Source organism: Eretmochelys imbricata, chromosome 11, assembly GCF_965152235.1.
Source record: "Eretmochelys imbricata isolate rEreImb1 chromosome 11, rEreImb1.hap1, whole genome shotgun sequence".
Lineage (NCBI taxonomy): Eukaryota > Metazoa > Chordata > Testudines > Cheloniidae > Eretmochelys > Eretmochelys imbricata.
In genome coordinates this window covers 18,632,404-18,658,590 of record NC_135582.1, presented here as the reverse complement: position 1 = coordinate 18,658,590, position 26,187 = coordinate 18,632,404, and the positions used below count along the sequence as shown (strand labels likewise).

The window sequence follows — 26,187 nt, the reverse complement described above, 5'->3', positions numbered from 1 at the left end:
GAAGAAAAAACAGTTACTAACCCTCCATAATTGTTGTTCTTCGAGATGTCTTGCTCATGTCCATTCCATGGCCTGCCCTCCCTCCCATGGCCAGAGTTGACAGTAAGAAGGAACTGAGAGGGCGCAGGACCGGCAGCGGCATACTGGTGCATAAGCACGAGCCTCCAGTGGGCAATAGAGCCGGTCCTACAGATACTGCTGGGAAAAAAGTCTCCGTCAATGGTGCATGCGGCGTGCGCACACCTGACGTGGAATCGACATGAGCAACACATCTCGAAGAACAACAGTTACAGAAGGTTAGTAACAGTTTTATATGCTAGCATGTGCTCTTTGAGAATTGTTTTACCAAAAACCTCAACTATGATCAGGAACCACCACTACCACAGTCCAGCACCAAACTCTTCCAGGGTGAAAAATGAATGTCCCTAGTTGGACTTGAAATTGTATTTACTTACGTAACTAAGCCATCTTCCTTGGTGAAAATTAGAAGAAAAATATTTTCTATTCAATTTTTCAATCATTTTGGGAATATATATAATTAAATTTTTATGTATGGCTGTGGTTTGGTTTGTAAATGGTTTACAATAACTTACCAATCTTTCAGTTAAATAAAATAATAACAGCTCCTGTCCACCAGTAAGTATTGGATCAAAGTTGTAGTCAAGGGTATTCTTTAAAATGTTCAAAAGGATAATAAAAATGTTTGTATTGGCAGAACATTCCTAGATTCCAGAACTAGAAGGGACCATTGTGATCATCTAGTCTGACCTAGTATAACACAGGCTTCCCAAAATAATTCCTGCATAAAATCATATCTTTTAGAAAAACATCCAATATTGATTTAAAAATTGAAGTGTTGAAGAATCCACCATTGACCCTTGGGAAACATTCTAAATGTCAGTAAAAATTATGACAGTGCATCATTTCAACCTGCAAACATAATATTGTTTTCTCCCAAGTTTCAGAAAACTAAGCAACTGGTGCCATATATGCAGGGGTGAAATTAAGGCGGTACGGGCTGGTACGGCGTACCAGTAAAAAGTGGCCGCCAGTACAACTGACTTTAAAGCGCTGCCACAGCAGCGCTTTAACATTGCTGCTCCTTTTGTGCCCCACATCGGCGGCCCTGCCAGGTCCCTAGCGGCAGGGCCACTGACAGGGGACGGGGGGGCGCAAAAGGGGCAGCGATGTTAAAGCACTGCAGCGGCAAAGGACCTTGCCCCTTTTGCCCCCACACCTGGCCGCTGCCGGGGGTGGGGCAAAAGGAGCAGCTGCCCCAGGGCTGGCAATTTAAAAGGGTAGCAGCAGTGGCCGGAGCCCTGGGCCCTTTAAATCACTGCTGGAGCTCTGGGCGGCACAGGCCAGGCAGCGCAAATGGGCTGGCTGGGGGATGCTGACTCCCCCCCCCAGCCCTGCCCCTTCCGCCCGAGGCCCAGCCCCTTCCGGTGGGGTGGGGGGAAAAGCTGGCCACCCTTGTACCGGTAAGAGATAAATGTTACTTTCACCCCTGCATATATGTGATGTCAGATTACTTTCTGAACAAAACAAATTAAAAAAACTCCCACTGGTATCCAAAGATGTTGGGAGTCCAAAAAACAATATATTGGTAAACTTATTTTCAGTTGTCATTTGGGGCATTGCTGTCACTGTTTCATTCCAACTTTCTGCTGGTTTTGGGAGGGAGACATCTTTAGTTTAATGGACCTTTTCATAAAAACCTATCAATCTTCAAACCAGCCTTGTGTTTCAGAAGCAACTGAAATGTGGAACACCTGGGTTCTGTTGCAAGTCTCATAAGGAGGGAAAGTTTTCTACTCTGTTAATTAAATAAACCACTTGTTTAAATGAACTGGGAAAACAAATTCCTTCATATGACCCACATGGCTCTGCAGCAGCGTTTGAACCAAAAACCTTTACATCTCCACCACAGACCTCTATTGCTGGAGCTGTAGAAATGAGTGTTATCCACTGTGTGGAGCTGTCACTAAAAGCAACACATACTTGGCCCATGGGTCATTTATATTCAAGATCTGGGTTCCAGTGCCAATTCTGCCGGAAATGACCTTGTGCATGTGAAGCTCTCAGTTGCTTTATTTATAAAATGCAGATAATAATATTTGCCTCACTCCTAGAGTGAATGGTATGAGGCCATACTCAGTTTGAAATACACAGAATATAAACAACAATCAGTAAAAGAGGTAAGATTAGAGCTCATAGCCTGCTAGTCTGCTGGTTCCCAGATTAGTGGGTCTTCTCCTAAGCCAAAAGTCTCTCTCTCGTGTACTGTGACATACTTTAGAGGTCTGCCTTCATTTTTCCCCAACAGAGCTCTTTTTCTGATCAGTCAGTCATGAACAAGGCTTTGGCCTTCATGGACTTTATATGGCGGCTCACTTGTTGACAGTCATCTGAGAAAGAATTTGCTCAGAGCACAAAGGAGGCACTGAGCACACTTCACCACAGCATGTCCTGTCACGTGATTTAAAGTGGAATAGAGTCATTTTCTCCACTCAAGTAAAAATTCTGCAGTCGTCCCCTGTGCTATGCAGCACAGTTGAGTTAATGACAGGTTTCAGAGTAACAGCCGTGTTAGTCTGTATTTGCAAAAAGAAAAGGAGTACTTGTGGCACCTTAGAGACTAACCAATTTATTTGAGCATAAGCTTTCGTGAGCTACAGGCCACTTCATCGGATGCATACTGTGGAAACTGAAGAAGACATTATATACACAGAGACCATGAAACAGTACCTCCTCCCACCCCATTCTCCTGCCGGTAATAGCTTATCTAAAGTGATCACTCTCCTTACAATGTGTATGATAATCAAGTTGGGCCATTTCCAGCACAAATCCAGGTTTTCTCACCCTCCGCCCCCCCCCGTCCCAAATTCACTCTCCTGCTGGTAATAGCCCATCCAAAGTGACCACTCTCTTTACAATGTGTATGATAATCAAGGTGGGCCATTTCCAGCACAAATCGAGGTTTTCTAACCCCCCCACCCCCATACACACACAAACTCACTCTCCTGCTGGTAATAGCTCATCCAAAGTGACCACTCTCCCTACAATGTGCATGATAATCAAGGTGGGCCATTTCCAGCACAAATCCAGGTTTTCTCACCCCACCCCCCACACACACACACACAAACTCACTCTCCTGCTGGCAATAGCTCATCCAAACTGACCACTCTATGATAATCAAGGTGGGCCATTTTCAGCATAAATCCAAGTTTAACCAGAACGTCCGGGGGGGGGTAGGAAAAGACAAGGGGAAATAGGCTACCTTGCATAATGACTTAGCCACTCCCAGTCTCTATTTAAGCCTAAATTAATAGTATCCAATTTGCAAATCAATTCCAATTCAGCAGTTTCTCGCTGGAGTCTGGATTTGAAGTTTTTTTTGTTGTAAGATAGCGACCTTCATGTCTGTAATTGCGTGACCAGAGAGATTGAAGTGTTCTCCGACTGGTTTATGAATGTTATAATTCTTGACATCTGATATGTGTCCATTTATTCTTTTCTGTAGAGACTGTCCAGTTTGACCAATGTACATGGCAGAGGGGCATTGCTGGCACATGATGGCATATATCACATTGGTGGATGTGCAGGTGAACGAGCCTCTGATAGTGTGGCTGATGTTATTAGGCCCTGTGATGGTGTCCCCTGAATAGATATGTGGGCACAGTTGGCAACGGGCTTTGTTGCAAGGGTAGGTTCCTGGGTTTGTGGTTCTGTTGTGTGGTATGTGGTTGTTGGTGAGTATTTGCTTCAGGTTGGGGTGCTGTCTGTAGGCAAGGACTGGCCTGTCTCCCAAGATTTGTGAGAGTGTTGGGTCATCCTTCAGGATAGGTTGTAGATCCTTAATAATGCGTTGGAGGGGTTTTAGTTGGGGGCTGAAGGTGACGGCTAGTGGCATTCTGTTATTTTCTTTGTTAGGCCTGTCCTGTAGTAGGTGACTTCTGGGAACTCTTCTGGCTCAATCTGTTTCTTCACTTCCGCAGGTGGGTATTGTAGTTGTAAGAATGTTTGATAGAGATCTTGTAGGTGTTTGTCTCTGTCTGAGGGGTTGGAGCAAATGCGGTTGTATCGCAGAGCTTGGCTGTAGACGATGGATCGTGTGGTGTGGTCAGGGTGAAAGCTGGAGGCATGTAGGTAGGAATAGCGGTCAGTAGGTTTCCGGTATAGGGTGGTGTTTATGTGACCATTGTTTGTTAGCACTGTAGTGTCCAGGAAGTGGATCTCTTGTGTGGACTGGACCAGGCTGAGGTTGAGGTGGGATTATCGTGCACATTGTAGGGAGAGTGGTCACTTTGGATAAGCTATTACCAGCAGGAGAGTGAGTTTGTGTGTGTGTGTTTTGGGAGGGGGGGGGTGAGAAAACCTGGATTTGTGCTGGAAATGGCCCAACTTGATTATCATACACATTGTAAGGAGAGTGGTCACTTTGGATAAGCTGTTACCAGCAGGAGAGTGAGTTTATGGGGGGCGGAGGGTGAGAAAACCTGGATTTGTGCTGGAAATGGCCCAACTTGATTATCATACACATTGTAAGGAGAGTGATCACTATAGATAAGCTATTACCAGCAGGAGAGTGGGGTGGGAGGAGGTATTGTTTCATGGTCTCTGTGTATATAATGTCTTCTGCAGTTTCCACAGTATGCATCCGATGAAGTGAGCTGTAGCTCACGAAAGCTTATGCTCAAATAAATTGGTTAGTCTCTAAGGTGCCACAAGTACTCCTTTTCTAGTTGAGTTAATAGCTCTCTATGTTGTTTAATTTAGTGAAGTTGGTGCTTCAGATCTATTCAAAGATGATATATATAGGTGAAATTGATGCTTACAGGTAAAATTGCAATCCTCTTTAGTTGCAGTATAATGCAGTACTATGAATCAGATTTCCTGAATTGGTAGTCTTACTATGGTTTTACATCCACCGTGCAAATACCTTTTGAATTTCTTCTAATATTAGGAAACAAGATTGTTTGGGTAGCCACTGAAAAAAATCGGTACTTTTTCTATATTGTATTACATTACAACTGTAAACAAAATTAAAAGACTTGGATTCCTTCGGGATTTAGTGGGTTTAACTAAATTGTCTGTATTGCATCTCCAGGATGGAAAATCACTGAACTGTAATTTTATTCCATTGGATATAAAATTGGATAATTGGGAGGATTTACCAGATAGTTTTCAGCAAAAACAAAATCGTTCATTGGTAAGAACAATCTTTAAAATGTTACTATGAAAATAACATAATGTTTAATTTGGACCTCTTTAATTTTTATAAATGGAGACTATTTTGTTACCCTGCTTCAAGTTTCAGTTGTTGATTACATTTCCTCAATGCAGCCAGATTTTATAAATGTGGATATGAATAATAAATGTGCATTCTGTTACTTTGGCAAATTATCACGCCTCCTGTTACCATTTCTGTAGATAGAATCATCATCACATCAATTAGTTTCTCATTTACAGGATTAGTAAGTGATGTTCATAAGTTATCAAAATTACATATCATAAAGGTTATGTTTTAAGAGTGGCATACTGTGAGTCGAGAAAATATGCTTGACTGCGTCACACTTGTGATGTGTGTAGGCCGCAGAGTTCTCAGTGTGCTCTATGGTCACCCTCCTCTCTCAGCAAGAGTGTTCAAATCAATGTGGAGCATGACATGCTGAGACTTGTAGTCTCCATGAATTCTATCTCTATAATGAAGATTATATCCAAAACATGACATTAGAACTTTTAGGTTCAAAGTCAAGTCCTCAGAATTTAGAAAATGCCAGTATTAAGTTTGCTCTGCAACATTGGAACCTTAATTTTTTTAAGCTAGGTTTTTTAATACAATTTCCTATCTTCTTAAAAAGGCAAATTAAAAATAACAAATTTTATCATGTTTAATCCTATTGATTCCCTCCTGGTTTATCACAATGCTGGGACCTTTAAATCTACAGCACAGACCTCAACCAATTGAGCTAACTGTGTAACTGGTAGCAGTAGAAGGCTCTATTATCCATGTGGATCAGCTATTGGGAAGGAAGAGAGAGACATTTTGTCAGTGCTTTTCAGAGCTATTCACTAGACAGTAGAGGAGTGTTGAAACTCAAGAATCCTGGATTCAGTTTCAGGTTCTGGAGGGGAATGTGTTTCTAGTGCTAGACCCTTCTTCTCCTGTCCTCTTCTGCTCCTTCATCATCTGAGTATGAACTGAGGGAGACACATTCTGTAAAATGTTAACAAAATAAATAAAAAAAATACATTGATTCACATCTCTACTGAAATGTCCAATTTCATTGCCTTTTTCCATGCTGCTCCAGCTCAGTGGGAGAGAAATCCTGATGTACTCATTTTCATTTATTCACAAAAATAAGGATGAGGGAAGGAAATTAGGAGGAAAGGGAAATCATTATGATAGCTTACTTTTTCGGTTCTGAAGGACTGTTTCTGCATAAGGCTTAAGTCACACCTGGAATAATCTAGTCCCCAAAGTGGATGTTTTTTCGCATAGCATAACCAGCTCATGGTTTAGTACAAAATGCTCTTTCAACTTGTTTATAGTTATGCCATTCACCTCTAGTACTGAAACTAGGCAATCTGCATCACAGATCTAGCACTGCTGGGGTTTTTTTAAGTGAGACATGAGTTGTATCTGTGAACCTGATTACAGACTTTATTCAGCTCGCTTTACTGAGCCACAATTCCTATTGAGAGCTATGGAAGTTTTGCTTGAATAAGAAAGGCTGAACAGAGTCGTCCGTGTTCAAACATTTGTCTATATTTTTATGCTACCCTAGGAAGAGTTTGCCAGTATAGCTATACCAGGAAACCCTTGTAGTGGAGATGCAGTTATATTGGCAAAAGCAGTTAAAACCTGTTCCCTAAACAAAATAACCTATATCAGCAAAAGAATTTTGTGCCAGCACATCTGTGTCTATATGTGGGCTTTGCCAGCATAGCTACATTGATTAAGTGTGTGATTTTTTTTTTCCTCTCTTTCCCCCAACCTCCCTCCTAACTGACATAGCTATATAGGCAAATATTAGTTTAGATCAGGCCCAAATCTTAAAGTTTCAGCAGAACCTTTGAAGCTCACATGAGAAATGATTACATCCCAGAAAAGAACATCTTAAAGCAAGCAAACTTTTTTCCAGTTGACAAAATAATTTTAAATATAATAATCTAAAACATTTCAGTTTAATTAAAGATTTTTGTTTAATACTTGTGCTGTTGACCACTTGACCTTCTCTCTGCCAGATTCTGAGGTTTGTGAGAGAATGGAGTAGTCTAACGGCCATGAAGCAAAAAATTATCAGAAAAAGCGGCCACACTTTTTGTAGCCCTATTCTTGCTGCAGAAGAGATTTCTAAACAGCAGGCCAGGCTGAGCAGCACCAAAAGGTATGTGTTTTTACTTTTCATTCCTTCCTCTTTTGTATGCAGGAAGTCCAAGGCTTTTTTATGTAACGTTCAGTGGAATCATGTTGAGATAATAAACTGAACATTTAGTGATAACTTGTCTTATAGGAATAAATTAGGCATTTTGTGTGCATTTGTGCAAATCTGTTAGAACAGAACATATTGCCTGATTCTCTATCACTGTGAGTCCAGTTCAGCACATATTCTGTCTCTGAAGGTTTCTGCAGCTTTAAACATCCAGAAACTGCTAGAGATTCCTGAGAAAAATCTTTCATTCATATTATTAAAATACCATCTATTGGCTTCCACATCTCATTTGTATTATTATTATTATTATTTATTTAAGCACCAGCTGTGTGCTTAGAGCTTTAAAAGGCACATCAGAAGGCATAGCTATTCTACTGAAGAGATTACAGTCTGTTTAGATGATACAAAATATGCTGGGAGACAAGTTTCTATCCTCAAGTATTTATTTATTTACTTATGTTAGTGTTTTGGCAATGTGTGAATAATAGTATTTTTTATTTTTATTTTTTTTAGTTGATTGGTTGGTTTTTATTTTGTTGTTGACATAAGCCAGGGTTTTGTAGAAGGAGTTGGTTTTATGCCTTTCTTGCTTTCAGTCTTGTTCCTTGTAGACATAGCATTTCTTCTTGAAGGGCCATATGAAAAGGTACCTAACAGTAACCAAATCAGCTGAAAACTCTTCATATGTTACCTAACTTTTCTTTTTCTATTTGGCAGTAGGTCAAATCAAAGAATCCACTGTAAAACTGTAGTCTGGGCTCTTTAAAATTTTTCATTTCCTGCTAGAAGGGAATGTCTCTCTGCCCAAAGGAACTATTCCCCTCCTCCATTTTTTTCATCTCCTTCTGTCCTCATTTAACATTTCAACAAAATAATATTTGTGCCTTCATCTCTCGTCTTCCCTCTTGTAAATCCCTCCTTTATTGTCTCTTGGTCCCAGTAGTCCCGATTTCAGTAAGTCCAAAATACATCATCTTGTTTCTTCAGGTTAGAAGCAGGAATAAATTATTACTTATATTTATTTCACAATGCAGAATCTCCTTCTACACTTTCTCAGCCTCACCTCTTCCTTAGTTGATTTCCTATCCTCCTCGAATGCTAGGTTTTTTCAGTATTTATTATTGCTTTCTTTCCTTATGTGTCAGGTGCTCAGTCAGTGGTAGAATCGAAATTTACCTCTCCTTTGCCTCCTTTCTTGGGCTTCATATACACTTTAACCAGAGGTATCATTTGCAGCTCACGTAAACGTGCCAGCACTAGCTTTTTCATCTCACTAAAAATAGCGGTGAGGATGCAGTGGCACAGATTGTACAAGTCCACCCGACCTGTCATGGTATCTACTCACATTGCTAGCCCGTGGTGAAGCGCGTGTTGCCACATCCACATATCTGTTTTTAGCAAGCTATCTAGATTAAAGCTAGAGCCAGTATGTCCACATGAACTGCAAATTACACCTCTGATTGCAGTGTGGACATAGCCTCAGTCTCTGATAACATTGTCATGGGGCTCATAACCTAAGTGTTGTAATTAAACTTTTCTCATACATACATCCGGGCTCTCTCAGCAACATTGTTCTACAACATATATCTAAAACTTGTTGTCTTCTCTTGATCTACTGCTAAATCCTCCCCCCTCCACCAGCAGGATTGGCTGTATTGTGATGGTCAGTAGGAATTCCTGTAAGTATTTAGAGCAGTTTGTAATTTCAGGCTTGCAAAACAAGTATAAATCAGCAAATAGTAGTAATAAGTAGAGTGTTGTATTTTTTAACCTGGCACAGGATTGTTTCATTATATAACATGTAAAAGAGGACTCTAAAAGGAATTCTTCACTGTTTTAGAATAACCAGGATGGCATTTATTGATGTATAGAGATGGTGAGTGGGGATTAATGTGATTGGGTATTAGCATAAACAGGGCCATATTAAAGCACAGGCAAACTAGGCACATGTCTAAAGCCCAGCCTGAGCAGCACTGCAACCCCATGCACCAGGTTGCAATGCCACTCATTCAGATTTGGCCCGGCTGACCTCTGCGCCTCCCCGCTTCTGAGAGAGGGGCAGCCAAGCCAAACCTGAGTGGGCAGTGGGGTGGCTAGTGCTGCTCCTGCATCAGGATTCCCCCAACCTCCATGTGCCTGCCTGACCTCACCCTGCTTTCAGCAGCCCATGTCCTCTCCACTTTGCCTGCAAGACTCATTCAGCAACAGTCTCGAGACCTGCTAAAAGTACAGGGAGCCAGCCAAGAGAGGGGTGGCAGGGAGCTGTGCAGGGGCAGACATGAGATGGCTAATAGGGCAGTGTCCATGCAGCAGAAGCCAGTCACTGACTGACCTGAATAGAAGATGGTTAATTAAGCAACATCCATGCTGCGAGAGGTGGACTTGCTTGGGTGAACAGATTACTAGTGCAGCTGTGCTGGCCAGGACAGGGTTAATTTAAATGCATCCCTACCACAGAAGCATCTCCTGGCTGGCCATTAGAGGGGCCCAGAAGTGTATGCTTGCCTAATGCCTTGCCCCGACCATTAGCTAGTTAGGTTGATCAATAATTATATCTTAAGAGTGACCAAAGCATGGGGGGCTATTGAATTTTAACAGAGCTTAATTTAGAAGAATAGGGATGATCTTAGAATAAAAAATACAAAGGAAATTGAGCAAATTCGAAGATAAACTAATTTTGCCAGAACTCTTTCATGGCTTCAGCACTTCTCATATTCTCTACCAAATAGTACCTTTTACAGAACAAATAAAAACAAAAAACCCTGGAATATCAGTGATGTTTCACTCAAGTGAAACAAGCTTTCCATTGTTTTTGTATCACTTTTTATAATTACTTGTCATGGAAAATAACTCATTATCTGTTGGCAGCACAACAGAGAGGTGGCTATTTTTTTTTTTAAAAGAAATCTTACCTAATGTGGAAAAACTGAACGAGTAAAATACATTTTCCAAACGCTACTCATGCCAGGTTTACGAAGTAAAAAATATTTGGATGGGATTTTCTACATCAGTATTGCTGCGAGTGACATGAATGTTCTTTAGAGAAGTATTCAGTTGTCTGCAGTACAGTTCAGGAGAAAAAAGAATACTGAAACATCTTGTAATAATTCCAGATATGTGACAAAAGAGGATGTTGCTGTAGCCTCACTCAGCAAAGCTAACAGCAGTGGGGGCAGCGTATGCTTGGTCACAAAGAAAGCTGCGTTTTACTTGAAAAACGAAGGTACTTCTGCTGGAAAAACAGATGGCCATTCCACAAAGTAAGTTTGTTAATGTCAATAAAAAAGACAAAATAGCCAGAATGCAGTAATTAAACTAGTTTTTCCCCAAATTATTTTTACTTTATGTAATGAAATTATAGGGTACAAGGGCTTATGTTAATATGATGCATTGCTTAAGATCAAAGGCATTTACCTTGTGCTGATGAACTAAACCTTATTTCCTATAATGATTTATGTTATGTGTGTTAGCGAGCACATTTGTCAGTGGACAACTGTGTTTCCTAATAGGAAAGAAGAAAAAAATTGTTTGATCACGGAAATGGAGAGCTTACACACAAACAAGCCTGTGAGGTTCACAGCAAACAGAGACACAAAGAGTATGTCTGCACTTTGAGCTAGGGGTGTGATTCGCATCTCAAGGAGACATACTAGTATTAGTTCTGATTGAGCTAGCACGCTAAAAATAGTGGTAGCTGAGGCAGCAAGAGTAGCAGGAAGGGCTTGCAGCCCTGATGATGTGCCTAGCACCTCAGGTGGGTATGTACTCAGGGCAGCTAGCCCTTCCTGCTGCCCGTGCTGTCTCAGCTACCACTATTTTTAGCATGCTAGCTCAGTCAGATCTAAGACAGGTATGTATGTCTCCTTGAGCTTGGAGTCGGATCCCAGCTGGAAGTATAGACACACACAAACTCCTAATTTATTTAAAATGTAATAGATGTGGGGGAGAGAGTGTCTAAAACTATCTGGAAAGGACCTCTATGCCTGCTTTTTCTCTGTCAGCCACTTCTCTACTTCAGGAGAAAATAGAGGATATAGAACCTTGATTAAGTCAAGATATTTACAAGATAGCCATGAAAGATATCTAAACAAACAGGAAGTTCTCACAATTTTTCCTCAAAAGAATTTAATCCCCTTTTACAACTTACTTTCTATTATAGACTTGAAGGGTAAAATTTTATAGCCTTCTTTTTTCTGTATATACATGTTAAGAATGCACCTTTTTTATGCATGTGTAAACTCGCATTTCCACTGGAAGACTGGGAAACTCCAGCTAATAATTAAATATGTATGAGTATAATAATTTAATGTACAAATGGGTGTTTACCAAGTTTGCATATGCAAAAAAAAGTGTGGCCTTTTAGAATTCTGGTCATAAAAAATTTAATTCAAGTGGGATGTTTGCATTGTGCAGTGACCAACCAAAGCAGCATGAGTTTTCATTGGAGTTGTACTTTTTCATGATAAAAGAAACTTAATAGTTGATATTGAGTATATAAGTATTGTATAATGACCCTGATGAAGTCCAGTCTTATTAAATAATTGCTTCTTGTCCTTATCACAGGTTACTTTTAAAAGACGGGAAAGATTCCCCTGTTCTTAATGCAGATTCAGTTCAGGCTGAAGTTGTTGAAGATCCTGCCATATACAAAGGATATTTACAGGCTGTAGATGATAAAGGAAATCCACTTTGTCTTAGCTGCCAACAACCAACAGTTCATCTCGACCAACATTGCAAATCTATTGCTTGGGAAACACGATTTTGTTCTCTTAAATGCCAGGAAGACTTCTTAATTCGCTCTAGTCAGAGTTACCTGAGGAGTAAAGTATTTGAAGTCGAACATGGTGTTTGTCAGCTTTGCAATCTCAATGCCCAGGAGCTCTACCTTAGCATCAAAAATGCACCTAAGAATCAACGTAAGAATCTTCTGGAGAGTTCTTGGATGTCTCAGCTTCCATTAGGACAGGTAATGGCAATGGTATTTAAGCAGTAACGTAAATCAATGTATTTCTGTGGCAGGTGGTGGTTATGCTCCTTAAGTCATTTTAAAAGGTAAATGGCTGAAAACAAATGTTTATCAATCAACAGAGTAGAAAAATGTACAACAAATGAACTACTTGAGGTGGACACTTCTACCCCATCATCCCTCACAGCAACAAAAAAAGAGGTAATAGTTTAAAAAAAAAAAAAAAAGGTCCTAAAAACAAAAAACCCTACCCCAAGCAGAATTTTTATCCCAAAAAGGGAGAAGTACCAGATGATTCCATGAAGTCCACTAGGGACTTGACTGTTGCTATAGATTTTACATGAAAGGTGCTGTAGTACAGTAATGAGTGATATTCTAAAAACCCTAAGATAGGTAGATACTTTTAAATTCCATTTAATAACTAATGCAGTAAGATGTAAGAGTTTACTGGTTATTACTTCTAGCATACAAAAAAATTCTTTAACTTAGTGTTTCAGTTCGTTAATACAGTAGAACCTCAGAGTTATGAACATTTTGGTTATTCTTTCAAAAGTTTACAACTGAACATTGACTTAATAGAGCTTTGAAACTTTATTATACAGAAGAAAAATGGTGCTTTTAACCATCTTAATTTAAATGAAACAAGCACAGAAACAATTTCCTTACTTTGTCACATCTTTTTTTTAAACTTTCCCTTCCCTTTATTTCTTTAGTTGTTTATTTAATACAGAACTGTACTGTATTTGACACATTCCCACGCCTCTCTTGGGAGGCCCATCCCATAGTTGGAGAACCACTGGTGTAGATTATCATGATGGTAGTGGGCTAATGCTTAGAGACTGCTGTTGTTAGCTGTGAATTTTGCTTTAACTTATATTTTCCTTTTGAATCTTTGCCTTGTGAGGAAGTACATGTGAGCATTCTTAACTCTAAGCTAAGTTGTTTTGTGTGGGAATTTGCTCTTTTTTTCAAAATGTAACTTGCATACATGCACAGGATGAGAACTCAGGGCTAAAGACTAAAGAGCTGGAGAGAGGAATTAGCTGGGTAGTATAGCAGTAGAGTCAGTCAAATAGTCACATCTCATCTGTTTAAAACAGAACATGCCTGATGAGTAAGCTCTAACCTACACTCCAGCTTCCTCAGGTTGTGACTCAAAGCTCTGTATGTGACGCTCCAAAAGCCCTGTAGCCTGAGAAGCTTTGAGCACCAACTGACAAAACTTTGGGCATCAGATTTTCCTACAAAGAATATAAGGTTTTAAATACAGCAGAAATATTATTGTTTTACCTCTTTAAAATAATTTCATAACTTTTATTAATTTGTAGACTAAAATGGAAATTGTAGCATTAAAAACAAATGACTTACCATGAACTGCTGAAATAATGATTATTCTTCCATCTAGATTTAGAAGTTTAACACATATATTTATTTTCAGTAAAATAATCTGTGTTCATTTTGATTGGCTGCCACTTAACAAATAACTCTTATACGAAAAATATATTTACAAACTGAAAATAAATCAACATTCTTTAGATGCAAGTACAGTATCTGTCCGATTAGAACTGCTTAACAGTAAAGAAAAACTAGGTGTGTTTTAAAAAGCAGAGCATTGCATTACATGTGTCATCTAGTTATATAATAAAGAGAGCTTCATTCACCACTGAAATGCAGCTATTTTTAGCTTACAACATGGCAACAGCAGCAACGCACAGTTAGTTTATGACAGGAAGTGAAGAATGCCACATCCAATTAAAGCAACAAAAGATTAGGTATAGTTGAACCCTACTGGACCTTGGCCAAGACACTAGTTCAGATGTCTCCTATTATTTCAAAATGTTCATTAAAGTCTTAATGGCAATGGGATGTCATTTCTGCATCTCCTCAAAATACACTTATAATAACAGCCTTCCTCCATTTTCATGATGGGTCATTGCTTCTGCATTGATTCGGAGGGAATAGTGCCATTTGGCACCTACTGAATAAACACCACTTCAGAGATCAAAGTTTATATGTGGTGAACCCTACCAGTGCCCATTCAAACTTATGAAAAACTTAGAAACAAATAGTAACATTTGGCATTAGCCATCAGCATTTTAAGATATAAATAGTAAAATAAGTGAGTTCAAACCACAAAGACCAAGGAGTCTCTTTTCTTTACATCCTTTATACAAACACTACTATGTTGTTTACTGTTCACCTCCACGTTATGTTTAAATTACAATAGTTCTTAGCCTTTTTGAAAGCTTTCTTGGGGTTATAATGTTTCACTGTGCTCTTCACTAGAAGACCCATCAACAAAACTGAAACTTTATATCTAAATATAGTAGAAACATTAAACAGTCACAGTCAATATCTGCTTATTTGTGAATTGCCAAGTTTATGATGGTATTTTGACTTTTTTATTTTGTAAGTGACAAGATTGAAGGTGCATCACTTTTTCTTACTCTGACATTTGTTTTTAGTACTGACACCTGCCATTAATAAAATAATAGACATTAAGGACATATTGCTTGTGTCATTCAGAAACAAAAATCTTAATTTCTGTTCTGCATCTTTTCTCAGTTTTCGTTTTTATAATTCTGTAAATGAACACAGATGCATTAGGATATTCCTCTTGGGTCCTGCATTTTAGCACTTGCTCTAATGTATCAAACTACTGTGCATTTGGTGAAAATAAGCTTTCTAAAAATATAACTCCTGGTTGCCTGTATAAACATGATTGAAGAATGTATGACACAGTTTCGTCTGTTCAGAGTTGACTGTTTAATGCTATAACTTCTGATGCTATGTCCTTTGTTTACTACAGTTAAATGAAATTATAACAAACCCAGCAGAAGGCCAGTTCTGGCAGGTGGATCATATCAAACCAGTTTATAGCGGAGGAGGACAGTGCTCTCTGGAAAATCTTCAGACTCTGTGTACAGTTTGTCATAAGGAGGTCAGTATAAATCAGAACTCATAATCCCCTGTATGTTTAAGTAAATAGATAATTTATGGAAGTGTCAATGAAAAATTCTACAGCCATAATTTTCAAAAATAACTCGACGACTTCTTGGTCACCAAACTTGATACACTTTAAAGGGGCCTGATTTTCTGAGGATTGGGTGCTCAGCATTTGCTGAAAACCAGTCTTTTTTTATAAATGTCTCAGTTGTGCTCCCAAAATTGCTAATTGCTGTTCAGAATATCGGCTCAAGTGTATAAGCACTACATATATGCTATAATATAGTCCCACCTGATCCCCTGATATGATGTGCAATGGGTTCAAATCCTGTTTGTTGAAACTTCTTGATATAAAACTACTGAAAGCATTACTTTATATAAGTTCTCCATAACGGGTACAGTAGAAGCTGCTTCTTTCTTTACCTCTTGAGGAGGACTTAATAGGATACTTTAGGCGTAAGTGATAATTCAGGCTATGTCTGCACTGCGAGCGAGGAGTATGATTCCCCTGCTCTCGTATATGTGCTTGCACTAGCTCTCATTGAGCTGATGCCAGTATAAATAGTAGTGTAACCACAGTAGCACAGGGAGTGGCAATGGCTTAGCCATGCCAAGTACAGACACACCAGTTACAAATGAGTTTGCACTTGGCATGGCTAAGCTATGCCTCCACTGCCACGGTCCGTGCTACCATGGCTATGCTACTATTTATATTCATGCTAGCTCTCAACAGAGGAGGAGTTCCGGGCCAAACAGCACAAATAGATTAGAAAGTAATATTTGTAATTTTAGGCACTAGGATTTTACAGCATCCTGATTATTTTACACTTATGACCGTTAAAATAAAAGATTTTTTTATCTCTATCGTGCAGCTAGTTACAGTCATACTTTCTGCAGTCTTGCAGAGTTTAAACTTGGGAAGTATATAAGGCAGAGCTCATTTAAATATCAGTTAATGCAGTTAATTTCAGTTATGTACACTTACAATTTATTTTTTCCTATCTTTTTTGACTAATTTAAAATAAAAAGCTATCAGTGGGCCTTCCATCTAAGGACATTATCCTACAGTTGTATCTGGGTGGGTGCATCCTTGTGCCTGTGTAGAGCCCCACTGAAGTCAGATGATGTTATGTAAGATGTACAGAGGTGTTCCTGGCCCTCTCATCACCTCCCCTTAAAGCATCAACCCACATTTCCTGTTTCTGTGTAACCTGTAACTTAGCTGACCTTGCAACCAGTGAACATAGTACATTGGAAAATATGACAGGATCAGGTCACTAAATAGACTGAATGAAACAAGTTTCATTGTTCTTTACAAATATAAGTAAAATGAACTGTCAAAGGCAATAATAATCAACAGTAGTAATCATAATTAGTAACCCTTACTTAGTTTGATTTATAGTGGTAGCCTTAGATACACTCTCTGTTGGGAGTAGTAAATTTAAGTTTTCAGGAACACAATAAAAACCCCAATTTTTATCCAAAGGTTAGGAGTTTTCTTTTTTGTTTTCTTTGCAAATAATGCTATTAAGATTGTAAAAGTTGGACAAAAAATACTATGTGCTAAAGACCTATGTGCTATGAATAGTCAAAATAATAAATAATTTGGTTATCCTGTTCTTTAGAAAGTAAAATATGTGTGTACAGTGACTAGCACAGTGGGGTCGTGGTCCATTACTAGGGTTCCTGGTACTACAAACAATAATCTGCAAAAATAAAAATATTACACCTGAAATACTATATCCTCAGTGCTAGACACTGATTTCCCCCAATAAAGAGGTATGGGTGGATTTCAGTATAGTTATCATGTTAATTTAAGTTGTCTTTTTCACTCCTTTAGTAGCTTCTTGAAGTGCAGCTTCCTAGAGGTTGCTGGTATATACTCAAGGTGTCACACCAGCAGGTACTCTGCAAGTGATCTTGCAACCACATTTGAACAGGTTGGACTATGCAGACTTCCTTTAGGGGTAACAGACTTTCCCCAGTATTAAGTGTAAAATAAATTGTAAAAAGAAAGCATTACAAAAATTCCCAGTTTGGGTTTGGGAACGGACTGTGCCACTATAGTCAGCATACATGCTCCAAGGTTGTGCAGTGCTGGGTTGTACAGCAGCAGCATATACATGGTACATTCAGTGCATGTGAAAGTTGTTGCTAGGTTTTTACCAGTGGAGACTGAAGCTGAAATTCTTTCTGCTGCACTGCTTCTCTCTTCATTTGTCACTAATGGGTAATACCTCACATCTATTGAATTCAGAGATGGTCCAGTGTTGTTGTTGCTGGAAGCTCCAAGATTAAGCCCTGCCCTTCAGCTCAGGTCACCAAAATTTCTTCCTCCAGCAGCGGAACAAGCTGGTAGTTCAGTTTCTCCTGACCATTTTGTTTTATAACTTGAATTTTTATTCATTTGTATGGAACAGCAACTTCATTTCAGCTCATTCTCCTGAGCTTGTGGAATCCACTGAGTCTCTAACCGAGTCTCTAACAAACGGGTTTGTCTGGAACGGTACCTCTAGTGAGCTCCTTTGCCCTCCCCACCACCACTATGACAGCAAAGAAGCCCTACAAACATCAAGCCAAGTCTGAGGAGTTTATAGGCAGTTTTTCAGGAGCCTCAGAGGGTGAGTTGTTCCCTGCTGCTGCAAGCCACTGACCTTTCCTTTGCCAGGGTTACATGTTTGAGAAAGCAAGCTCTGCTCTACTGCCATAAGCCATCAGCCCTTGCTCTGGCAGGACAAGGGGCTTTGAGTCAGACTGGCATGCTCGGGCCACACTCCCTACCCAAAGCTGTAACTCCACCATGGAAGGCATGACCAGGAACATGAAGATTTCCAGGGAGACCAGGACCCCTCACAGCCTGCTCGGGGCCAAGTCTTGCAAACTCCAGAGGCTCCAGGTCCCAAAAGGACAAAAGCACGTATTCATTCATGAGGAATTAATCTGTATTATTAGTGAGCAATGACACAAAAATACAGATTTAAATTATTTCTCCTTTGACTTCCTACCAATGAGTGTGTGTTTGCTTGGGCGCTCCACTTATACAGGGGATCTAACAGTGCTCTGTATCATGATTACTGTAAGAGACACATGTGTTCAGCATATCTGGGATGAGATACCTGTGATTTCTGTGAAGCCCTTTCTCGGGCAAGTGTAATGGGAATTGTGCCTGTCTGGCTTTCAGTCACAGACTCTCGGTCTTCCAAGAATCTGAAAGGCGAGAAGTGGTTTCTTTATGTCTCTCTTCCTCTCCATGAGTTGGCTCCACATTAAAGTATTAGGAGAGTTTGTTAGGCAGCCTGTATCCACACCAGAGGCACAGAAAGTCTGAATGTCCCACACAACTTCATCAACCGCTCTCTACCTTAAGTTCCTAAAACTTAACTTCCCCCTTAAGTTAACCCCGAGTGAAAAAAACAGTCACCTTTTCAGATGGGGACTTCCTTCCAAAAGATCTCATAGGCCATAAGAGTGAGGATACCATACAGATTTCAGAATCTCCAACATATAAAGTCCACACACCAGTTGTTCCCTGTTCATCTCATCCTATACAAAATGCCAAGGCCTTAGAACCTCAAAGATGCTGCAAGCAAGATGTGAAAATCCTGCACCAGTTAGCATGCTAGGCATCTGGGAAACCATGGAGTGAGGGAATCAAGGCTTCCTCTACAAGGTCCTTTGTGGTATCATAGGAAGAAAGTGTGTGAACCCCCATCCTAAGAAGATTGCAACAGAATTTCCAGTCTTCTACAGAGGCATCCTTTGGTAGGAAAGTGCTAGTGGGTTGGTTCCGAAATAATTCCTTAAATTACAAAGCTCTTGTAATGGGGAGTATGTCTATTTCTGCCTGTTGTTCTCCAGTAATAATAATAATTCTGCTTATCCTTCCTCTCTGTAAGTCTGTGATTCACTGCTCACTAATTCCCAGTTATTTTGAACGAGGAGAGAAGCTCTGTAACAGAATGAGAAATTTCTTACCTGATCATTTTCTTTCTGATACAACTTCTCTCCTCATTCAGCCCACCCTGATTGATAAATTACTGCAATACAGTTTGTAACAAATTGAAAAAATTCTCTGAAAAGAGACTTAAGCATATAATTACCTTAAAGTTAGTTGATATCACTGCAAGTTGTTGCCCTAGTGCTAATAATCAGTTGCTGAAGTGTGGCTAAAATTTTGGAAGAACTCTGCTGGTGACTTGAACTGAAGAGTTGAGCTTAGTCCTCGAGCCTCCAGCAACAACACTGGACTACCTGCAAAGTCCACCAATGAAAGACATTATCCATTTGTTATGAACGAGGAGAGAAGCTGCTAGCAGAAAATTACCAGATAGGATATTTCTCATTGTTTGTGTACAGAATGAATAACACCATTGGAAGCTTCTGCATGCTGTGTTGTTAACGTATCTCAGTTCTACCTAACCTGAAGGGAGGAGAGTATCAGTGGGGATGAAAGGATCATGTAATAATGTAATGTTAGTAAACTTCAAAGCAACCTGTTTCATTTTTGGCACCACTGCTGAGAAAGACAATAAGGATGTTTGTTACTGCCAATTGCAGTGGTGTTTTTAATGTAGACACTTGTATACTAAGAATTGGACTAGGACTATCAAACTTATTTTGCACAGGTAAGTAAATAACCATCAAATGGTAGTAATTTTAGAAAAAGCTTTAAAAGATGCTGCCTTTTAAGGTAAATGAGTCTCTTCCACTAATGCAGGTGAACTATGAATAAAAAGTAAGATACAGGCATAGATCCACTTTAAAAACATAAGATGTATGTAAAGTGATTCTCTAATCCCCCTTGGAGCCATATATTATGGTGTTCTAATCCTGGCTCTCCCACTGACTTGCCGTGTGACTTGGTGCTAGCCATTTGTCCTATGTCTGTTTATCCATGTTGGGAAAGAAATAATACATGTTATCAGTCCTCACAAAACTCCCTATAAGAACATTTATTTGCACAGCATCGATGTACAGTGCTACCTGACTGCTAAATATTAAGTACTAGTTGACGGCAATGCACCCTTCTGGTGGACAGGGTTATGAACATCAGGGCCTGCAACATACTTCAATAGTCACCTTCAACAGTTAGCTGTCTAAAATCCCTTAAATAGAACTTGTGAATTTAAATTATCATCATTTCTCCAAATTGGTTGCCTCATTCTACCATATGAGCGCCTTGCAGAAGAAATTAATGTAACACTTTTATAAATAGACTGACATTTTGGTGACTTATAGTAGAAATAGCAAAGCCCAAATATGTTTTTTTTTTTCTGTAATCAATCAACAAGTATATCAGACTTCAAGATTCTAGTTTTAAAAAAACACATGAAGAGTTTTACTCCAATAAGTAAGACTGATGTTCTTCTTGTAATATCTAATAGAAAAATCAATGTTCAAATTTGATCTCTCTCCTGTACTCAGTACTTCATAAAGAAATGAGTGTGCCAAATTGGAAGACTTTAGTTCAACAAGAACTTGGAAGTTGTCACCCTGTTACAAGCATCTATATTTTAGATAATGTGATAAGTAGTACAACACGTTTGATCTAACATGAGACCCCAATTCTTTAACAATCAAGGTAAACTCAAATGTAGAATACTGTTGCGAAGTAATTTTTAATATACACAGACACATCTTTCTTTTCAGAGAACTGCTAAACAAGCCAAGGAAAGAAGTCAGATGAAAAGACATTCTTTAGCTTCAAAATATGGATCTGATATCACAAAATTTTTTGTAAAGATGTGAGTAGGATATAGCATCATATACTACTGATGTGAAATGCAAATGTGTTTTGTTTAGTATTTCAGAACTATCATGTATGTGCATGGGTTTTGGTTGGGCATTGATGCAGAATTCTGAATCTTTACAGTCTAATTCTTTTAATAGAGTAACTTCTGATAAATCTTACTCAGTTAAAACCAAGGTTAGGGAAAGAAGTGACCATTCTATTTTATAATTGTTTCAGTATTTCTGGGGTGTCAGAACAACACAACATCATATTGTCATCATGTACCATGACAGTTTCTTCACTAGATGGATCAGTAGCTTTAAAACTCTATATCCTGGGTTTTGTTGTCATAAGTCAGAAACTTAATGTTGTTTCAGTATATGTTATAGGACCTATTTTGTTCTACTTTATTTCTGTTTCCAAATTAGATTATTTGTAACTCCACCTGTCAGAAACTGGTGAGGCTTTACTGGAATTTTTATTGTCCTTGCATTGTTCTGACATACTAGGGGCAAACATCTTACAGTAAAGATGTCTTTGCTTAAATAATTATTTGGTATCTTTGGTTCCAACATTAAAATTGTTTTTAACATACAGAAATAGGCAAATGTACCCTAAATGAAGTAAGGGACGAAGGTTTTTAGTTTTTTATTTTTCTATTTCTATTTTTCAGTACTTGGGAGATGTTCTGATACTAAAGTGATAGCTGACATATGAATACCTAGACTGATAACTGTGTGTGTCATTGTTCGGGAATTGAGTTTGGATTGGGTTTATTTTCAGCAATTATTTTGGCTACATTTCAGATAGAATAAAAGAGAAGTGGCAACAGTTTAATTGTCAGAATTATTTGAAGGTTATTTCCTATGCTAACTGCATTTCTATTTCATTTTTCAAAACAAATGTACTGACTGCTCTTTTCATGGGCTGCATAGTACATTAGATGGTCAATGTTTCAAAATATGACTGAATCCAACTGAACCTGAAGCTGAATTGAACACACATGTGACAGAGAACACTGTATTTCCTATAGGAGCTTGTGTTGTATTAGATAAAATAAAACTTGCGTTCTCAGTACCTCCAGAACATATTCTCATTTGCATAGCTCATGCTGACAGCCATGTATCTCTTCCTCTCACTGTGATCACAGTCTTGTTACTTGAATTTGGAAGGGTAACATCCAAAGTTAGCTCACTATGGCAGCAGGGTATTTCACATACTGGTTAATCACTTCTTCTTAGTTGTTTTCTCTTTAAGCAAGTAAAATTAGCTGGTAAAGTATCCTTGATGCCTCTCAGAAAACTTTTTAAAAATTACTTTTATAATATAAAAAAAATTATTTCTGTGGGTTTTTTATTAACTTCAGGGGTTGTCACAACACATTTTTTGGTGGCTACCAACTCTTGCTGGTGGCCGCTCTGATGATTTTTTCCTAAAATACTTAATTAAATGTAGAAAAAAACAAATTCATATGCACATACACATGTCCAAATCATTGTAATTTATTTATGTAGGATTTTTTGAAGACTAATTAATAAAAATAATGTACAGTTGTCTATATTCTTTACTGAACCTAAACACAAGAGAAACAATGTCTGTACAATTCTGAACTAAATTTAGAAATCCTTTTTCATAATAAAAGTCCAAATAATAATTAAAAACATATCTCCAAATATGTCCAAAATTTCTCTCTTACATAAGTGTAGGCAAAAAAATCAATCCAATTCAGTAATAATAATGATGATAGTGACAACAAACAGAATCCTCTTACATTGTACTTTAGTAAAGTTCTGGGTTGGATCAGACTATGTGCAAAAGTTCAGGAGCTCTTTGAATGGAAAGTCTGAAGAATCCCAGGTCTTCTGTGAAACTAGAAGGGAAGTTTCCAGGTTAGCATCAGTGAGCAGTTTCAGTATGTGTTCTTTCAGAAAATGCAGTTCACCAAATGCCCTCTCACACAGCACAATAGTAGAAAACAAGGACAAGAAAAGAAAAGCAACTCTGCTTGTCGGTGTCCTCAAACAGGTATACATTACTCCAGACCTCCAGTACTGTAACACTGGACTGACTGAAATATGTTTGCATTCTTGCATCATTGCGCATTTGCAGCATGAGGTACTTGAGAGTGTCAAAGGAAGTTGATCTGTCTTGCTAGGCAGTTAGTTTGTTTGCAGCCAAAAAAGGTGAACCAGAATTGCTGAGTGGGTCGGTCACAAAGGTGTACTGATGGAAAAAGTTTTCCTGAAACAATTTTCAAGAGCCTCCAAGAGGATACTCAGGTATTCAGTTACAGCTAAGCTGACCTTTCACTGCACATTCTCATCTTGACAGCTGAGAAACTGACTAAGCTGATAAAAAAACTGTAGAGTCCTGTTCCTCCTGTAGGTGCTGGATGATGTCAGTGATAGTCATTCTGAATGTATTAATTACTTCAGTTCTGTCAAATATCATTAGGTGAGGTTTCTGAAACTCCAGTTCAAGGAAGCAAGCTTTGGTAAAAGCTCTTTCAAAAATAGCAAAAAAATCATGTACTTCTGGATTTTGTAGCTTTTGGGATAGTTCTGGTAAAACTGTGTTCAAAGCCTCAACAAGCTCTTCCCGCAGCTCAAACAGCCTCTGTCATTAAAACTAAGCCAGCAGACCAGGTTGTAATTCAGAAGCACGTTATGTGTCTCTCAGCCCATTTTGCACCGAGTTGCAAATCTCCCCTTATTGACACTGCAGGCATTGATGTACTTTTTCACTACAGATTCAATCTCATCCATACTTTTCATTGCAGCCTTGCTGGCAAGTACTTCTTGGTGGGCTAAACCGTGAAACAAAACGTTTCTGAGTTCAGTTTCCCTATTTTTGCGCCTTGCAGAGCCACTGCCCCATCAGCTGTCAAGCCGCACAGACTGTCAAAGCTAACACGGCACTATTCCATTCTTGCCTGAACACATTCAAAAATGGGTTTGCCAGTTGGCCAATCACTGAGACTCACCTGATATAAAACACCTTCAGACAAACAATGGCAATCACAGTCAAAAATGCGAACGCATACAATTACCTTGGGATTCCTTGTGACAAGGCTATCATAGGAGCAAAGGTTGTAGAAAGGGCTCACTCTGACTTTTTTTTAGCTATTTCTTTTTCTAGAAAATTCAGCAGATCGCTTGTGCTCCTCTGTCACATGTTGTTGCTCAGTAGTATATCTCTGACGCGTATTTTCTGGTTGTACGGCCAGAACACTTTTCTTCGAGTTCTCTGTCGCTGAATGGTTTTCTTGCTTTCCCTAAAAGTAGTGCAACTTTAAAAGTAGCCACCCTTATCTAATCCACTTTATTAAAAAAAATCTCTGAGCCCTCACTGTTGTCTTTTGAGCTCGTTTTTTTAATCATTTAACAGCTTGCGTCTGTGAAACTCACCATGGTCATTCTGTTCAACTTTCCCTGCATGAGTGCTATAATGACGTTGCATTGCATAAATTTTAATTTGATTAATTTCTTTCTTACAAAAAGCGCACACTGCAACTTGCTCGGAAATTGAATCAGATGGCGTCAGAAACACAAGCAGCTGCGTTTCACACTGGTCCTGAAATGTTTGTTTTTCTTCCTTCCATGTTCTGCTTTTCTTAGCAGCATGTGGCTCTTCTGAGACCATCTCTGTATCATATACAAGGTCCTTTTCTGGCACTGATATTTTGAAAAACTTTTCTGATATCCGTTTGCATTTTTAACTCTTTCACTTTCTGCCATGAACAGTGTCAACCTACCCAAACACCACGTAGTGATCTTGCTGATGATGACGTTGGCCAGTAGCTGCTTACGGAGCTATAGTGGCATGAGATGTAAACATAGTGATTAACCAATGAATACGCTTTGTGACTTGAAAGAATACCACACCTATGTAGTTCAGCTCTGCCTGCACTGTACCATACCATAATATTTAGAAGGGAATGAGTATACATTATGATTTATGGGGTTTTTAAGGTAACTTTAATACTTAACATCTCAGCGATTGTTGGGGCGTTTTGGAGGCTGTCATGACCTCAAAAAAATCTGCTGGTGGCCACATTTGAGAAACTCTGAACTAAGATATTTGCATGAAAACAGGATATATTTTTTGCAAGTTCAGCTGCTCTTACTTATTCCCTTCGTCCATTATATTTTGATGATGATGTAACAATATGCTTCTTCTAGTGATTGTTTGCATGGATTCCACTCTCGATGAGCATGGACCCCAGGCATGTACCCCATAAGATTTGATTCTTTTGGCCAGCATTGTCAGTTGCAGGCACGCCTGTGCCCTACATGTGCTTTCACACACCCCTTCCCAGAGCATAAAGGGATGAGCAGGCCCAACCATCCCTCAATTCTTTCTTACCACAGTGGCAGCAAAAAAAGAGCCCCTGCAGTGTCCATCTTCTCCGCGCACTGGCAAGTGTTAGCTAATTAGTAGTTAGTTGTTATAGTTAAGTAGCTAGTGCTTAGGCTGCAAGTCTGTCACAGAGGTCACGGATTCCGTGACTTTCCAGGACCTCCGTGACTTCTGCAGCCTGCTGGTGTACCTGACCCCAGGGCTGCCAGAGCAGCTCGGGCGGCCCTGAGGCCAGCCCCACTGACACCCCCAGCAACAGTGGTCGTCCCAGGCTGCCCCCCCCCCGCATCCAGCAGTGGCAGCAGTGGTTCTGGGCCACCCACCTCAGCAACAACAGGCTCCCTGGAGTCCCCTCCTCCAAAGTATCAGCAGGCATCCCAGGGCACCAGCGGGTGCCCTGGAGCAACCCCCCAAGCACCAGCAGGCTCTCCAGAGCCCTCCCACGAGCACCAGCAGGTGCCCCGGAGGCCCCCATACACCCTCCCAGAGCTAGTGGCGCCCCCAGAACACCCTAGATTTAGTCAGGGCTTTATAATACAAGTCATGGACGGGTCACAGGGCCGTGAATTTTTGCTTATTGCCCTGTGATCTGTCCATTACTTTTACTAAAAATACCCATGACTAAATCTTAGCCTTAGTTATTGCCCGTTAGCTAATAAAAACCTGAAAAAAAGTTTTGCTTAGATATTTTCATTTGGGCTAGACCCAATCCCCTTCCTCTTTGTAAAGGGGCAATAGCACTATGG

General features: G+C 39.4%; 1 protein-coding gene across 2 annotated transcripts in view; it reads left to right on the top strand.

Moving 5' to 3' along the window:
• The window catches only part of ZRANB3 (zinc finger RANBP2-type containing 3), a 128,781-nt gene extending 106,487 nt beyond the window's left edge, over positions 1-22,294 (top strand). For both annotated transcript variants that reach the window (XM_077830450.1, XM_077830449.1), the window contains exons 16-21: positions 5,111-5,212; positions 7,252-7,394; positions 10,553-10,699; positions 12,003-12,405; positions 15,215-15,346; positions 21,001-22,294. In XM_077830450.1, coding sequence (XP_077686576.1) covers positions 5,111-5,212; positions 7,252-7,394; positions 10,553-10,699; positions 12,003-12,405; positions 15,215-15,346; positions 21,001-21,099 — 1,026 coding nt within the window. In that variant the 3' untranslated portion in view covers positions 21,100-22,294. The remainder of the gene's footprint in view (positions 1-5,110; positions 5,213-7,251; positions 7,395-10,552; positions 10,700-12,002; positions 12,406-15,214; positions 15,347-21,000) is intronic.
• The last annotated feature ends 3,893 nt before the right edge of the window (positions 22,295-26,187 follow it).